The sequence below is a fragment of the Desmodus rotundus genome, chromosome 1 (genome assembly GCF_022682495.2).
Source record: "Desmodus rotundus isolate HL8 chromosome 1, HLdesRot8A.1, whole genome shotgun sequence".
Lineage (NCBI taxonomy): Eukaryota > Metazoa > Chordata > Mammalia > Chiroptera > Phyllostomidae > Desmodus > Desmodus rotundus.
Genome location: NC_071387.1, coordinates 146,056,693 through 146,075,752, shown reverse-complemented (window position 1 = coordinate 146,075,752; position 19,060 = coordinate 146,056,693). Strand labels below are relative to the sequence as shown.

Genomic DNA, 19,060 nt, shown 5'->3' with positions numbered 1-19,060 from the left:
TCATTTTAATGGGGATTGTGGAGTAAGCATAGATAAATGTGTATGATCAATGTTTACGATGGATGAATATAAGAAAATAGCTCCTTTACTACTTGATAATAGCCAAATTAAGTTAGTTATCTGATTATAAGTAAACAGACAACTGAAGTACTGCATATGTATCTATGGCTTATAAATGTTTTAATTATATTTTATTGATTATGCTGTTACAATTGTCCCAATTTTTCCCCCATTGCCACCCTCCACCCCACACCCCACTCCTTCACATAATCCCCACACCATTGTTCATGTCCATGGGTCATGCATATAAGTTACTTGGCTATTATGTTTCCTGTACTATACTATACATCCCCATGGCTATTCTGTAACTATCTATTTGTACTTCTTAATCCCCTCACCTCTTTACCCATTCCCTAGACCACCCTCCCATCTGGCAACCATCAAAACACTCTCCATATCCATGATTCTGTCTCTGTTCTTGTTTAGTTTGTTTTTAGACTCAATTGTTGATAGATACATATTTATTGCCATTTTATTGTTCACAGTTTTCATCCTGTTTTTCTTAAATAAGTCCCTTTAACATTTCATATAATAATGGTTTGGTGATGATGAACTCCTTTAGTTTTTTTCTTGCTTGGGAAGCTCTTTATCTGCCCTTACATTCTAAATGATATCTTTGCTGGATAAGCAATCTTGGATGTAGGTCCCTGCTTTTCATGACTGAATATTTCTTGTTAATCCATTCTAGCGTGCAAAGTTTCTTTTGAGAAATCATCTGACAGTCTTATGGGAACTCTCCTGTAGGTAACTAACTGTTTTCTTTCTGCTTTTAAGATTCTCTATCTTTAACCCTTAGCATTTTAGTTATGATGTGTCTTGGAGTGGGTCTCTTTGCATCCACCTTGTCTGGCACTCTCTGTGCTTCCTGGACTTGGATGTCTATCTCCTTCACCAAACTAGGGAAGTTTTCTTTCATTATTTTTTCAAATAGATTTCCAATTTCTTGCTCTTTCTCTTCTCCTTCTGGCACCCCTGTGAGTGGATGTTTGACCTCTTGAAATTGTCCCAGAGACTTACACTATCCTTGTTTTTTTGGATTCTTTTTTCTTCTTGTTCTGATGGTTGTTTTTGCTTCCTTATGTTCTAAATCATTGATTCGATTCTCAGCTTCATTCACTCTACTGTTGTTTCCTTGTAAATTGTTCTTTATTTTAGTTAGTGTATCCTTTGTTTCTGACTGGATCTTTTTTATGCTGTTAAGGCACTCACTAAGTTCCTTGTAACCAATGTTTTATAACCAGTGTTTTGAACTCTGTATCTGATAGATTGCTTATCTCCATTTTGTCTAGTTCTTTTTCTGGATTTTTGATCTGGTCATTTGGGCCATGGTTTTTTGTCTGCTCACTTTGGCAGCCTCCCTGTACTTGTTTCTATGTATTAGGTAGAGCTGCTATGACTCCCTGTCTTGGTAGCGTGGCCTACTGTAGTAGGTGTCCTGTAGGGTCCAGTGGTACAGCCTCTCTTATCACACAAGCTGGGTCCTCAAGGTGTGACCTTCAAGTGGGCTGAGTACTCCCTTCTCTTGTGGTTGTGCCTTGACTGCTGTTGGCAGGTCAATGGGAAGTATTAACCCATGCCACTCAGCTACAAGGACTGGCTGTAACCACTGGCCACCTACCTCTGCCCTCTGTGGAGGATCAGCTGTGCAGGGACAGGGTGGTGGTGCTCCAACATGGTCTGTAGTTGTCCACTGGGTGTGCAGGCTCTGGGGTTTCCTGGGTGGTATGGGCCAAGGTTAGCCCCCTCCTGTGTCCTGCCTGTGGCCACTCTGAATGAGCTATAAAGCAATCTGAGAATCTACCCTGGGTGCTGCTAATGCTGGGCCTGGGGCCACTTAGCATGAGGTATGGGGGCTAGAGGCTCACTGAGGCTGACTGTTGCTTATTTGAGAGGATTTAGGAAGTTGTGAAGCATTAGTCAAGACAAGCCATTCATATGGAAAAATCCAGGTTAGCAGTTTGGGTGGGCCCATAATTTCGGTGGGACAGAATTTCAGGGGATCTCCAGCATGGGGCAAACAGTGTTAGCCAGGTCCATGGAGTCTTGGATATGGAACCTGCCTGTTAGTTCTTTGGCTCTGTCAGGGGTGGGCTCAGAAAAGGGACAGTGGCTTCTGCCCACCTTCCTGTCTGGGAGAAAGCTGTCCCCCAGCTCTTGCCTCCATGCCAGTAACAACACTTTTTCCCTGTATGCCACTGGTGCCTCCACTGGCACTCCACCTTGGTGCTGGAGCTCAGGTGGAGTATGTCTGAGTAAGTCCATGTGTGGGTTCTTTAAGAGGAACTCCTTGGGACTCCAACAATTTCTTCTACTGACTCGATTGCCACTGGTTTTTGCAGCCAGAAGTTATGGGACCTAACTTCCTGGCACAGAACTCTGAGCTGGGGGGCCTATTGTGGGGCTGGGACTCCTTGCTCCTATGGTATCCCTCCCGAATTTTTATCAATCACATGTGGATGTGGGACCAGCCTGTTCCATGTGGATGGATGTGGTTTCTTCAATTCCACAGTTGTCAGATTTTCATTCAACTCAATTTTGACAGTCTGAGTGATGGTTGTTCTATTATTTAGTTATAATTTTGATGTGGTTGTGCCTAAATTTTTAATTGTCCTAAAGATATAACAAAATCAAAGTAGTCAACATTTTTGATAATTTAATTTCAAGAAAAAACTTATAAAGTATCTCAATTCTCTAGAACATGTATATTTCAATGATGCCACATTAATTACGTTTTCTTTTCTTAGAATAACTACCTATATTTATACCTGCAAATATTAAAGATAATTTACTAACCTCTGCTTCTGTTGCTTGGGACTGTAAAAGCTGTCGTATACGAAGTATGTCCTTCTCTATTTGTTGAATTCTGGTTACTCTTCGCTAAAATAAAATAAGTGACCAAATTAGATCTATTTTTATTGAAGGCATTACTGTAAATAATCATATTATGGCTACCACCTAACATCTCAGGATCATGCCAGACAATTCTTATTAGATGTTTTTATATATTCACACAATGATGACATTAGGTTCAGTTCAATTTTTTTATGAGTCAAAATCAATACTTTAATAATGTAAATTTAATCTTTATTGTATTTTTCCATTCTATTTAGTCCCCTTATGCTACCCGCCCCCCAGCAATCACCATCATCATGGACACTGTTGTCCATGTCCATGAGTCCTTTTTCAGTTCAATTTTTCAATACATCTAACTTTAACAGATATATAGCTCTGTTTAGGAAGATGGTACAAATATATGTTGAACTGTATAATGCACAAAGTGTGAAAATTGGTGTTTATGTTATTCTCAAAACATATTTCAACAAAGAGAAAATTACACCTAAAATTAATCTTTTGTATTATACTAATCAGATGTCAACATAATGTAATAAATCTATATAAAACATGGTATGCTTGTAAAGGGGAAGAGCATCTGACTTGTTTTAATAAACACCAGCTTTTAAACAATAGGGTTAACCTTCTCCAAAGTTATTCCTATTACAAGTCAGTAGTACTTTCAGATTTAGCTTTCCAAGTAACTACTGAAGCTAAACATTATTTTTATTCCCAGCACTGGGATCACAATGATGGTTGAGCTTTTGTTTACCCACTATCCTGAGACCATCAAGTGAACAGAAAGCATTAACTACAGATCAAACAATGTGGAATTTACAATGGAAAAAGTGCCTTTAGAAAAAGCTGGATTTTAGCCCTGGCTGGTGTAGCTTAGTGGATTGAGTGCTGGCATACAAACCAAAGGGTCACCAGTTTGATTCCCAGTCAGGGCACATGCCTGAGTTGCAGGCCAGGTCCCCAGTAGGGGGCACCCGAGAAGCAATCATACATTGATGTTTCTTTCCCTCTCTTTCTCCTTCCCTTCCCCTCTGTCTATAAAAATAAATAAAATCTTTTAAACAAACAAACAAACAAAAAGCTGGATTTTGCTTTAATTTTTATAGATACTAGTAGAAGTCAGAAAAAACAATTTACTTATATATAAAAACCCTGCACACTGAAATTGTTTTTAATTAGCTTTATGATAGATCAAATATACAGGTTTTAAAAACAAGTACTGCCAATGTTGTATCATTTTCTGAAGTAAGTCTCTAGTTGATATCCTAATACTGAGGTATGAAAAACTGTATTATAAGAATAATTGTTTTAATGGGGGGAAAATGTCATAAGCTAGATGGAGCTGTTTCAAACATTTTTTTGATTATAAGCCCCATCAACAAAAGATTTCTGAGCATGTTTACATACCCCTATAGAGAAATAAAAGTACGGTAACAAATAGCTTTAAGTACAGTTATAAAACTTATAAAGAAAACTTACCCTTTGATCACATGTAGTTTTGCTTAAATAGCCATGTCTTCCTTATCTTATTACCATAGTACAAATGCTTATTGCTGCTATTATCCAATGTTATGATAAACACAGAGAAGTTCAAAAAAGTGCCCCATGTACCAAAAATCCTTATTTCCTCTCTCCCTTCCTTTATAACACTACACCTATGCTGACTCTATTACAATTCAGAAAATAGTGAACTTAAGGTACATAATATTTTCTAATAAACAAATCTTACCAAATCTAATTTACATCATGAAGACATGCTGAAGGAGACATGCCTGTACTTTTCGTAGTTTTCTAAAAGTATTGCAAAGATGAGCAACCACTTCTACAACCAGATGGTAAATATTTCTTGGTTTTACAGAAACAACTGAACAGACACAATTGCTGGCTTTGTAATATTTGATTAGCTAGTGCTTCACCAATAAAGTCCTAAATTTAAAATTTTAATATGTAGAGGATAAAAAGGGAAATTATATCTAATGTCCCTCTCCATAACATTACCTTTATTTCCAATATGTCACTAAATCCTGAAGTCAAGTAAGTCTATATCTTAATGTCCACTGAGATGAATGATTTCTGACATGACAACCCTTATGCTTCTGTTTCTTAACATGGAAACAGAAGAGGACAGAGGTATTTTTCTTTTCCTATATGACAATCTTGAATATTTATAAAATGATGTTTAATAAAAAATGCTTAATTGTTCTAGAGTATGGAGTTGGTATGACTTTGAAAAACAGATTTTTTAAAATACAACAGTAATACTGTTAAATACAGATTCAGGATAACCTCAACAAATTAGGAACGGAGAATAAATTAACTTGATAAAGGGCATTTATCATAAACTTTGTATAAATAAAATACTTAAAGGTGAAATTACAGAATCCCATTTAAAGTCAAGACAAGACAAAGGAGATCAGTATCACTGCTACTTATTCAAAGATGTATTAGAGCTCTTACACAATACAAAGAAAAAACAAAGTACTTAAAAAGATAAAATTGTGGAGAACCAAGATGGCGGCGTAGGTAGACACACTGCGCCTCCTCACACAACCAGAACTGACAGAAAATCGAACGGCAAGGAAGTCCGACACCAAGGAAATAAAAAATAAATATTCATCCAGACCAGTAGGGGGGCGGAGACAGGCAGCCAGGGTGGAGAGGACTCAACTTGCCCTGGCGGGACTGAGACTGGAGGAGTGTGGGACGAACGGCGCAGGCAGTCTGACCACTAGCACACCCCGCGGCCCCACATTCACGCACAGATAAACCAGAAGAACGGCGGGGAGCGAAGCAGACCGCACAACCCAGGGCTCCAGTGCAGGGAAATAAAGCCTCAAACCTCGATTGAAAACGCCCGTGGGGGTTGGGGTGGCAGCAGGAGAGACTCCCAGCCTCACAGGAGAGGTCATTGGAGAGACCCACAGGGGCCTAGGGCATGCACAAGCCCACCCACTCGGGAACCAGAGGGGCCCAGTTTGATTGGGGGTAGCACAGGGAGTGACTGAAATCCGGTGGAGAGTGGAGCGGGCGCCATTGCTCCCTCTTGCCCCCCCCCCCACATACAGCGTCACAGCGCAGCCACCAGCGTTACCCCCCCCCACCCCGGAACACCTAAGGCTCCGCCCCTTTAAGTAACAGATGCGCCAAGACAAAAAAAAAAAAAGGCCCAAATGACAGAACACTTCAAAGCTCCAGAAAAAATACAACTAAGCGAGGAAGAGATAGCCAACCTATCGGATGCACAGTTCAAAACACTGGTTATCAAGACGCTCACAGAATTGGTTGAATCTGTTTGAAAACCAGATGAAAAAATGAAGCCTATGCTAAGAGAAACAAAGGAAAATGTACAGGGAACCAATAGTGAGGCGAAGGAAACTGGGACTCAAATCAACGGTGTGGACCAGAAGGAAGAAACAAACATCCAACCAGAAAAGAATGAAGAAACAAGAATTTGGAAAAATGAGGACAGGCTTAGGAACCTCCAGGACATCTTGAAACGTTCCAACATCCGAATTATAGGGGTGCCAGAAGGAGAAGAGGAGGAACAAAAAATTGAAAACTTATTTGAACAAATAATGAAGGAGAACTTCCCTCATCTGGCAAAGGAAATAGACTTCCAGGAAGTCCAGGAAGCTCAGAGAGTCCCAAAGAAGCTGGGATTCCCAAGGAGGAACACACCAAGGCACATCATAATTACATTACCCAAGATGAAACAGAAGGAGAGAATCTTAGAAGCAGCATGAGAAAAGGAGACAGTTACCTACAAAGGGGTTCCCATAAGACTGTGAGCTGATTTCTCCAAAGAGACCTTACAGGCAAGAAGGAGCTGGCAAGAAGTATTCCAAGTCATGAAAGGCAAGGACCTACATCCAAGATTACTGTATCCAGCAAAGCTATCATTTAGAATGGAAGGGAAGATCAAGTGCTTCTCAGATAAGGTCAAGTTAAAGAAGTTCATCATCACCAAGCCCTTATTATATGAAATGTTAAAGGGAGTTACCTAAGAAAAAGAAGATAAAAAATAGGAACAGTAAAAATGACAGGAAACTCACAGTTATTAACGACCACACCTAAAACAAAAACAAGAGCAAACAAAGCAAACAACTAGAACAGGAAAGAGTCACAGAAATGGAGATCACATGGAGGGTTGTCAATAGGGGAGTGGGAGGGGGAGAGGGGGGGGAAGGTACAGAGAATAAGTAGCATAGATGATAGGTGGAAAATAGACAGGGGGAGGGTAAGAATAGTGTAGGAAATGTAGAAGCCAAAGAACTTATAAGTATGACCCATGGACATGAACTATAGGGGGGGAATGTGGGAGGGAGGGGATGGGCAAGATGGAGTGGAGTGAGGGGGGGGGGAATGGGACAACTGTAATAGCATAATCAATAAATATATTAAAAAAAGATAAAATTGTCATTATTTGCAAATACTGTGACAGTTTACATGGAAAATTTTTTTTTAAATCTTAAGCTAATGAGACAATCTAATGAGAGAGTTTAGGAAGATTACTGGATACTTATTACTTAAATATAATTTAGTAATGCAATTAAAGAAAATCCCATTCACAACAGCAACGGAAACTATAACATATCTAAGATGGATAAATCTTTTAAAACATGTGTAATAGCTTTATGAAGAATATTATAAAACTTTACTGAAGAACATATCTTAAGACCTAAATGAATAGAGATAAAAATAACAGTACCTAATATTTACTATATGTTAATTATGTACAAGATTCTAAGTGCCTTCACATGCATTAAATCACTTAATCCTTATATTTTACAGTTTCTCATTATCTATATTTTTAAAAACTTAAAAAAATCCTCACGCAAGAATACATTTATTGATCTTAAGAGAGGAAGGCGGAAGGGAAAGAGAAACACATCGATGTGAGAAACACTGACAGACTGCCTCCTGTATGCACCCAGCTGGGGACCAAATCTGCAGCCTAGGTGTGTGCCCTGACCAGGGATCAAACCCACAACCTCTTGGTGCACAGCATGAGGCTCCAACTAACAGAGCCACCTGGCCAAGGCTTATCATTATCTCTATTTTAATGAGGAGAAAACTTGGCAAAGAGTTTACCCAAGATCATAGTGCTGGTAAGTTAACAAGTCTAAGATTAAAAGCCAGAAGGTCTGGCTTTAGTTCATCCTTTCAAGCAAGAAGGTTCAGTATTGTAAAGATAAATTTTCCTCAAATTAATTTATAAATTTAATGTAGTTCTAATCAAAAGCCCAAAAGGATTTTCTTTGAATTAAGACAAGCTGATACAAAATTTCAAATGGGAGAGTAATGAGACAGAGTATAAGCACATTTTTACAAACAAAAATTAGAAGAACTCACGCTCCCAGGTATCAAGATTTACAATACTAGAGCAAATAAAACAAATGTGGTACCAGTGCAGGCACAGAAAAACTAAAATAGACTAATAAAATATAGTCCAGAACTATGCAGAAAAAAAATCAACCTGGCATATGCCAGAGATGGCATTACTAATCAATGCGGAAATAGTGGAGTATCCAAAAACTGATAATGAGACATTTAGTCAACAACATAAATATGTATATATCTGTATGTATGTGCATGCATATGTGAATATATAATGTATTATATATTAGTCATTAACAATGACTAATAATCATTAATTATGACTAATATATAATACATTTAAATAGTAAATGATGTTATTTAAATTAATGATTTATATAAAATATTTTAAATTAAATAACTATATACATTTTAAAATGTATGTATATGTATATAATTAGATCCCTACCTCCAAATCATATATAATAGCAAATTTGAGATGAATTAAAGACCTACTTGTAAAAATAAAACAGGAAAACTATTAGAAATCATAGGAGGGTACCTTTATGACTTCAGTATAGAAAAAGATGTATAAATAGGTCATAGCACAAATATGGCAATATAATTCATTTAGCTTTAAAATAAAAACTAATTTTTATCATGAAGCTAAAACTGGTACCAGGTTTGGCAGGGAAAGGTTGTGACATATATTATCTACAACAGATTGGTATCAAGAAGATATTAAAACATCTCTCAAACATTTAAGACATTTAACATAAGAGAAAATGGTAGAAACATGAACAGAAAGAAAATCCAAAACTCTAATAAATATATGAGAAGATATTCAACTTCAGTAGTGCACAAGGAAATATAAACTAAATTACAACATAAATTTTCATTGCTCAATAGTTGTTAATTATAAAGTTCAACTCAGTACTACAGAAGACATGCAGAAGAAAAAGAAATTCTCTCATACTCATCGATAAAGTCCTTTTGAGTGCAATTTGCCAAACATTAGTTCAAAGCACTCATTCCTAAGGGCCAGCAATTAAGCTTTTAGGTATATACTCTAGAGCAGAGGTCAGCCATCCATTTTTGTAAATTAAGTTTTATTGTCACACAGCCAAGTCCATTTGTTTACGTATTGTCATCTATGGTTGCTTTCTTGCTACAAAGGCAGAGCTGTGGCAGAAATTAATGGCCCACGATGTCTAAAATATTTACTGTCTGGCCCTTTAAGAAAAAGATTGTTGATTCTTGACCTACTGAAAATCTTGCACATATTTATAACATATGAATAAGTGTGTTTATCCTAGTTAACAGTGAAAAATTATAAACTTAAATTTCTATCAAAATTGTATCATTCATATTATAAAAAATTATGACAACGGAGAAGTGTAAGTAACCTTCACTCTACCAACCCTCATGTCCCAGAAATAAGCTCTATTAACTTGATATATATTTTTCTAACCTTTGCTTACATGTCTATAGGAGAGTAGGGGACAACATAATAGGTGCCTAAATATGTGTTAAACAAATAAAGTACTAAGTAATTAAATAAATAATCAAACTAAGTAGCTAGAGACTAACAACTACACACAGGCATGAGCAAGAGAGGATTTTGTTTTCAGTTTCACTAAAATGTTTACCAGTCATTTGTATATTTTACTAGTCACTTGTATTTTCTTTTCAATATATTTAAAGATTATATCCTATGCTCATTAAAAAACAGAATTGTCTTTTTCTTATTAACTTGTATAAATTCTTAAATTTTAGGGATATTAACCGTTTTCCCTTTATGTGCTACAAATATTTTCCCTTATCTTCTGCAACATGAATGTTTTAAAATTTTATAAAATAAATTCATTTTACACCTTTATTGCTCTTGAGTTTCCATTCTTATTCCCAATAGCTAAGAAAACTTCTTTTGTCTTATATTTTCTTCTATTAATTTTAGATTATTTTTCACATTTAGATTTTTAATCCATCTGTAATTTTTCTTGTATAGATGTGAGGTATGGATCTAACTGAATTTCTCTTCCAAATACGTTGCTAGTTGTATTATTATTTAGCATTTTACCCCAAATATATAATGTAACTTTTATCAAATAGAGATTCAATATATTCTTGCATCTCTTTCTTCTCCCTATTCCAATCTACTTGCCTATGTATATTCCTGTGCTATCACACTGATTATTGATACATCTTTACAATAATTTTTAACAAATGGTAAACCCCCACTCATTGTTATTACTTTCTTAAGCATTTTTGGAAATTCTTACATTATAAACCTTAGAATCATTTTTCAAAGTTCCAATAAATTATTTATACTATAATTAGACCTGTATTATAGTTACTTATTAATTTTAAAGATACAGACATTTTAAGAATACTAATTCTCATCCAGGCTTGTCTCTCTCTCTTTTTTATCCTTACCTGAGGACATGATTATTGATTTTTTTAGAAAGTGGGGAAAGGAGGGAGAGAGAGAAGGAGAGAAACACTGATCAGTTGCCTATTGAATGCATGCCGACCAGGGACCGAACCCACAACCTAGGCATGTACCCTGACCAGCAACTGAACCTGTAACCTTCCAGTTTATAGGACGATGCTCCAACCAGCTAAGCCACACTGGCTATGGCCAGGCTTCTCCATTTTTTTAAAAAACTGGGGTATAATTAAAATTTAACAGTATATTAGTTTCAGGTGTACAACATAGTGACTCAGTATTTGTATATCCTGTGAAATGATCACCATAACTAAGTCTAGTTACCATCTGAGGCTTCTCTATTTTTAAGGTCATGTTTTACATCCTTTAGTAATTTTATATTTTTCATGTGGGTCTTTTCTAGGTATTTTGAAGTTTCTGTTATTGTGAACATTTCCATTTTTAACTGGTAGCTATTGCTACTAGAGAAAAGCTAATAATTTGTGTAATGTATGCTAACTCCAGTCACCTTACTCAATTCTCTATTAGTTTAAATACTTTTTTGGTTCATTTACAAATAGCAAAAGACATGGGGTAGCTGAATGGATAAGAAAACAAGACATATACATATGCTGCCTCCAAGAGACCTGTCTCAGATTAAAAGATACACGCAGACTAAAAGTAAAGGGATGGAAAGAGATATTTCAGGCAAATGGAAAGGAAAATAAAAAGCTGGGGTAGGAATACTTATACCTGACAAAATAGATTTTCAAAACAAGGCTATACTAAGAGACAAAGAAAGACACTACATAATGATAAAGGGAACAATTTAACAAGAGGATATAACTCTAGTAAACTTTTACGCACTCAACATAGGAGCACCTAAATGTGTAAAGCAAATCTTGATGGACATAAAGGAAGAGATTGACAGAAATACAGTCATAGTTGGGGGGGGGGCAGTTAACACCCCCCAACTATGACTTCAATGGATAGATCTTCCAGACAGAAAATCAACAGGGAGACAGTAGCCTTAAACGACACATTAGATCAAATGGATTTAATTGATATCTTCAGAGTATTGCACCACAAAGCAGCAGAATATACATACTTTTCAAGTATACATGGAATATTTTCTAGGACAGACCACATGTCAGGACATAAAACAAATCTCAATAATTTAAGAAGACAAGAAATCATATCAAGTATCTTCTCTGGCCACAATGCTATGAAACTAGGAATTAATCATAAGAAGAAACTGAAAAACATGCAAAGACACGGAAGCTAAACAACATGTTATTAACCAACGAATGGGCCAACAAGATCAAAGGATACCTTCAGGATGAGGACACAATGATCCAAAATCTGTGGGACACTGGGAAAGCAATCCTAAGAGGGAAATTCTCAGCATTACAGGCCTATCTCAAAAAACAAGAACAAGCTCAAATAAACAATCTAACTTCACACTTAAAGGAACTTGAAAAAGAACAACAAAGCCCAAAGTGAATAGAAGGAAGAAAATAATAAAGATCACAGCAGAAATAGATGAAAGAGTATTAAAAAAATACAAAACATCAATGATTCTAAGAGCCAATTCTTTGAAAAGATAAACAAGATCGAGAGACCTTTAACCAGACTCATCAAAAACTCAAAGAGAGGACCCAAATAAATAAATCAGAAATGAAAGAAGAGAAGTAACAACTGGCACCAAAGAAATACAAAGGACTGTAAGAAAATATTATGAACAATCATATGCCAAAAGACTGGACAACCTGAACGAAATGGATAAATTCCTAGAAACATACAATCTTCCAAAAATAAATCAGGAAGAATCAGAGAATCTGAATAGACCAATTACACCTAATAAAATTGAAGCAGTAATCAAAAATCTCCCAACTAAAAAAAAGCCCTAGACCAGATGGCTTCACAGGTGAATTTTACCAAACGTTCTGAGAAGAACTAATACCTCTCTTTCACAAACTATTTCATAAAATTCAAGAGGAGGGAAGGCTCCCAAACTCATTTCATGCAGCCAGCATTATCCTAATTCCAAAACCAGATAAAGACACTACAAAGAAAGAAAATTGTAGGCCTATATCCCTGATGAACGGATGCCAAAATCATCAACAAAATATTAGCAAACCAAATATGACAATGCATCAAAAAATCATACACAAAAGATCAAGTGGGATTTCTTTTGAGAATGCAAGGTTGGTACAACATTTGCAAATCAATACATGTGATTCACCACATAAACAGAATGAAGGATAAAAAACACATAACCGTATCAATAGATGCAGAAAAAACATTTGGTAAAATATAGCACCCATTCACAATAACTCTCAGCAAAGTGGGATTACAGGGAAAGTAACTAAACATAATAAAGGCCATATATGACAAACCCACTGCCAGAAACATACTCATGGATAGGAAGAATTAACATCATTAAAATGTCCATACTATCAGAAGCAAGCTATAGATTCAATGAAATTCCTGTCAAGATTCCAATGACATATTTCTACAATAAATATTTCAAAAATTAATATGGAACCACAGAAGGCCCTGCATAGCAACAGCGATCCTGCGAAAGAGAACAAAGTTAGTGGTATCATGCTACCTAATATCAAACTATACTATAAGGCCATAGTAATCAAAACAGCATGGTACTGGCATAAAAACAGACACATCAATTAATGGAACAAAATAGCACAGAAATCAACCCACACTTTTATAGTGAATTAATATTCATCAGAAGAAGCAAGTACATACAATGGGCTAAAGATAGTTTATTCAATAAATGGTGTTGGGAAAACTGGACATGTGGAAAAATGAAACTAGACCACCTTCTTGCACCACACAAGAATAAATTCAAAATGGATCAAAGACTTAATTGTTAGACCTGAAACCATAAAAATCATAGAAGAAAACATAGACAGCAAAATGTCAGACATTGCTCATAGTGATATTTTATTGAATAGATGTCCCCAGGAAAGGGAAATGAAAGAAAAAAAAAAAAAAAGACTACATCAAACTAAAAAGTTTTTGCACAGCAAAGGAAAACATCAATTAAATCAAAAGACAGCCCACAGAATGGGAGAACATATTTGCGGATACATCTCGTAAGGGGTTAATATCCAAAATCTATAAAGAACTTACAAAACTCAACACTAAAAAAGCAACGCAATTAAAAAAATAGGCAAAGGACCTGAATAGACACTTCCTCAAAGAGGACATACACATGGCCAATAGACATACGAAAAGATACTTAATGTCACTAATCATCAGAGAAATGCAAATTAAAACCATAATGATATTATCACTTCACACAGGGGCAGAATGGCTCTTATCAATAAATCAACAAACAACAAATGCTGGCGATGTGGGGTAAGGGGAACCCTTTTGCACTGTTGGTGGAAGTGAAGATTGGTGCAGCCACCATGGAAAGCAGTATGGAGATACCTCAAAAAATTAGTAAAAGGAGTTCTGGCCAAGATGGAGGCATAGGTAGAAACCCTTTGCTTCCTTGCACAACCAAAAGGAGGATAACAACCAATTTAAAATCAATAAACAAGCAGCCAGAAGTGCCAGAAATCAAACTGCATGGAACTCTGACAGCCAAGGAATTAAAGAAAAAGTCAACCAGAACAACCAGACTGGTAAGAACCCGCTGCACGGTGGTGGACCCTGCGGGTGGGGCTGGCTGAAGGCAAACTGAGACTTGGATCTGACTGTAGACTACAGGCCATTGCCGTTGTGGGAGAAACTCCCAGTCTCACACAAGAGTCCAAGAGTCCCATTGGAAAGTGCACTAGAGAGGAGCAGGGGAGCTGAATTATTCCCTCTCTGGCCCCTCCCCCAGAGGCAGCACAGTATGGGGAGGGTTGCCCTGCCCCACTGAATACCTAAGGCCCCGCCCCCTTACTGCTTAACAGGTCCCATGAACAAAGAAATATGGCCCAAATGAAAGAAGAGAGCAAAACTCTAGAAAGAGAGCTAAGTGATGAGGAGATAGCCAACCTATCTGATGGAGAATTTAAAGCCCTGGTAATCAAAATGCTCACAGAACTGATTGAGCTTGGTGGAAAAATGAAAAAACAAATGAAAGATACCCAAAATGAAATAAAATAAAATATTCAGGGAACCAACAGTGACAGGAAGGAAACCAAGACTCAAAGCAACGATTTGGAACAAAAGAGAAAAAGTAAACATCCAACTGGAACAGAATGAAGAAACAAGAATTCAAAAAAGTGAATAGAGACTTACAAACACTTGGGACAACCTGAAACATTCCAATATCCCAATTATAGGGGTGCCAGAAGGAGAACAACAGTTGCAGCAAGAAATTGAAAACTTACTTGAACAAATAATGAAGGAAAACATCCCCAATCTGGCAAAGGAAACAGACTTCAAGAAGTCCAGGAAGCCCACAGAGTCCCGAAGAAGTTGGACCCAAAGAAGAATACACCAAGGCACATCATCATTAAGTTACCCAAGATTAAAGATAAAGAGAGAATCCTAAAAGCAGCAAGAGGAAGGGAGACACTTACCTACAGAGGAGTGCCCATAAAACTATCAGATGATTTCTCAAAAGAAACCTTGCAAGCAAGAAGGGGCTGGGAAGAAGTGTTCAAAGTCATGAAAGGCAAGGACCTACATCCAAGATTACTCTATCCAGCAAAGCTTTCATTTAGAATGGAAGGGCAGACAAAAGTGGTTCCCAGATAGGATCAAGTTAAAGGAGTTTGTCATCACCAAGCCATTATTATATGAAATGTTAAAGGGACTTATCTAAGAAAAAGAAGATAAAAAATATGAACAATAAAATAATAAACTCACAACTATCAACAAATGAACGTAAAAGAAAAGAAAAACAACGAAAACAAAAACTAAGCAAACAACTAGAACAGGAACAGATTCAGAGAAATAGACATCATATAGAGGGTTTTCAGTGGGGAGGGGGAAGGGTGGAATGGGGGGAAGGCACAAGGAAGAAGCAGCATAATTAGTAGGCATAAAATAGATGGGGGGAGATAAAAAATGTATAGGAAACAGAGAACTCAAGGAAGTTATATGTTCAATCCATGGACATGAACTAAAGGGGGTGAATGCTGGAGGGCTGGGGGGTGCAGGGTGGAGGGGGAATAAAGGGGGAAAAATTGGGAAAATTGATTATGAATAATATAATCAATAAAAAATACTTAAAATATAAAAATGATCTGCCTTTTAACCCAATGATCCCACTTCTGGGAATATATCCAAAGGAACCCAAAACACTAATTCAAAAAAACTTAAGCACCCCCATGTTCATTGCAGCGTTATTTACAATTGCCAAGATACGGAAGCCAAGTGTCCATCAGTAGATGAGTGGATAAAACAACAATGGGACATTTACACAATGGAATACTATTTGGCTATAAAAAGAAGAAAACTTTACCCTTTAAGACAGTATGGATGGACCTGGAGAATATTATGGTAAGTGAAATAAGCCAGTCAGAGAAAGACAAATACCATATGACCTCACTCATATGTGGAATCTAATGAACAAACTGAACCAACAGGCAAAATAGAGACAGACTCATGGATGGAGAGCAGGATGACAGCTAAGGGAGTGGAAGTTAGTGGGTAGAGGGATTGAGCAAAAAGGAAAAAGGACTCATGGACATGGACAACTGTGTGGTGATTGCTGAGGGGAGGGAAGTATAAGGGGACTAAATGGTAATGAAAAAATAATAAAATCAGTACAAACAAAACAAAACAAAACAAAGAAAGCAGATAAAAACCCTCAGGACAGAGGACTCAGCATGTGCTCTTTCTCTTTCTGGAGCACACCTTCACACTTCCACCTCCTCTTTCCCCAGATACATTATTACCTTTGCCTTTCTTTCTCCTACATTCCAAGGGCCTGTCCTTTTGCCTCTGTAACTTGTTTTCTGAGCCCACACAGCCCAGCTGGCTCACCTTTTCTACGTCTGTGACTTTCTAAATAAACTTTCACTTATTAAAAAAAAGGGAAAAGAAATAGATAAGGCAATCAGCAAAGCCTCTTCAGGACTTAAAAATATTAGTAATATACTTGTGTGAACATAAAAGGTCTAAATTCAATATATGGAAATATTTAACAAATAACAAAGCCAGTTAATATTCTTTCTTGACTTTAGGTGAAGGTAGAAATATGGAAGTATTCTCTATCCAACTCATTTCATGTTTCCCAATGTTCTCTTTATATGTTTCTATCCTACTTCCTTGAATGAGGTCCCTCCACCCTTTTTTCAAGTGTACAACTTGAAAAGCAGTATTGTGAATGTCATTACGTGCACTCAGATTACAAGAAGTAAACATTTCACAGGTGAATTGGAGCTAGCTATCAGCTACCAGATGATCATCATCTAACTCTTTCCCTCCCACAATTCCAAAGCAAAGCAGAACTGTATCAGGAAAATGAAATGTAGTGGAGGCAGAATTACGTGAACACTGGTTTTGTTGCCCAACAGCCATGGTATATTATTCTCATTTTGAAATAGGGCCAAAGTGAAAACAAACTAATAATTTAGCTAGTGCTGGTTCTAGTTTAATAATAAATCAGTTACCTGTGCTCGTTTTTCCATATCTTGGCACGTTCCTAGTTGTTCTTCCATTGCAACTCTGATTTGCCTTGCTTCATATTCCAATTGCCTTCTGGTCATATCTGTTTGTAAAGAAAACTGAAACCACAAATAAAATTAAAATGTTAATATCTTATGTTTGTGTGTTTATCAGTAAAAGCAAAAAAAGCACATAAATACCAACAAAGAAAATGAACAAGCAAATATGTATAAGTTATGGTACATAAGAAAATTATATTGTACTCCAAGAAGCCCTAAAACTTAGATTTTAGGTGCTAGTTTCAGTCTGGGTCCCAGATGTGAAATGCAAAATTGAAACATTTGTACTGCCCCACAGCCACAAATGTCTTTAATTAAATTGTACTATTTCACTTAATATACATAACTGATCCAGTAAGCCTATCTTAAGTTCCCTTATGATTCTTCTTCACTGAAGAGGTAGTACTTTTAATTATTAAAAGCTAGCATATTAATGTGGACAACATAGAAGAAAAAAAAAAGATGCATCATCCTTAAGTTTATACCTCAACTTAAGGTAAGGATTATCATATATATGGAGACTAAACAGAGAGAACTACTCCATATTTAAAATGAAGAAAATGGGATAAGAAAAAGCTTTTATGTAATATCAATATTTATAAATCAGGAGGACAACTTAAACTTTTAAATCATAAACTTTTTGGTAAAATCCAAAAGTGAAGCAAAATGGAAACAAATAAAAGAAGTACTTCTTCACAAAATGTTAATTCATTTAAAATTTATTAACCCTCTAATTAAAATTTCAGGCACTATGATAACTATTGGGCATTCAAAAAGATGAAAAGGACAAAGTAATGAAACTTAATAAACACATGGCCCAAGAGGTAATAAAGGCTAAAAAATATGATTAAATAAAATAAGTAATTTAATGTGCTATATCAGGAGAATAAACAAGTGCTATAGGTTTTTCTCGCTTTTTACGCCCAATAGAAAGCTGCGTGAGACACAACTGACTCAGAATAGCATTCTGTAAGGTCAAGGATTCCAAAATTATCAGTTAACGTAGAGAAGATTCTGATCCTTTTCCCACTCATATGCAGAATGTATTCCCATAGGCTGACCCAAATTATGGACTACAATATAGAAGAAAGTCTCCATGTTATTTAATTCCCAATTAGCCAGCTATAACTCCACTCAAATGTCCTCCACTTCCCAAACCCCCTGCAAAGACAGATGAACATGACACAGTATGTAGCAGAAATGTGCTTTAGAGCTGATATTTTTTAAAAGCAATGTCTACCTCTTGATACATATTTCCATATGAAAGTGTTAACCTGACTTCACAATATTAAAAGCAGAATTTGTAAAATTTAAAAAATATAAAATGCAAGGAATTTAAATTGGCTAATGGTGCCAAATTACCCATAATAATGTCTTATGTGATATTAGTCAATTGCCCGAGGTGTCACATATATCTGAGTCCCTTCCTAAACCTGACTACATGCAGACAGTTGGCCTCTAAATTTTGTACGTTCTAATTACCAAAGTGAATTATGAACAACTATACTTCGGTATTTTTGTTTATAAGAGTGAAAATCCCACCAAACCTGCCTGAGTTCCTAATCCTTGTTTGCTAACAACTCTCCAGTAACTGTCTTTTCACTATGTGTTTCTCTTTAATTCCCAGGAAGGTGTTAAGGACACTCTCAGAAAGGGGGAGCTTCTCTCTCCCTCTCATAACCTTAAAGACTGTCCCAGGGGACTGACTAAACACTTAAGTTTCTAGTTCTAGCTACTGCCAGACAACACCCACTCAGGAAACCTGGCT

General features: G+C 36.4%; 1 protein-coding gene across 19 annotated transcripts in view; it reads right to left on the bottom strand.

Moving 5' to 3' along the window:
• APC (APC regulator of WNT signaling pathway) overlaps positions 1-19,060 on the bottom strand; it is a 159,382-nt gene that overhangs the window by 62,885 nt on the left and 77,437 nt on the right. For 14 of the 19 annotated variants that reach the window (XM_024563317.3, XM_024563320.3, XM_024563323.3 and 11 more), the window contains 2 exons: positions 17,239-17,352; positions 2,854-2,937 (listed from right to left, as the gene is read on the bottom strand). In XM_024563317.3, the coding sequence (XP_024419085.1) occupies positions 2,854-2,937; positions 17,239-17,352 (198 nt within the window). The remainder of the gene's footprint in view (positions 1-2,853; positions 2,938-17,238; positions 17,353-19,060) is intronic. The other 5 variants (XM_053911481.1, XM_053911474.1, XM_071219415.1 and 2 more) reach the window with 1 other exon arrangement.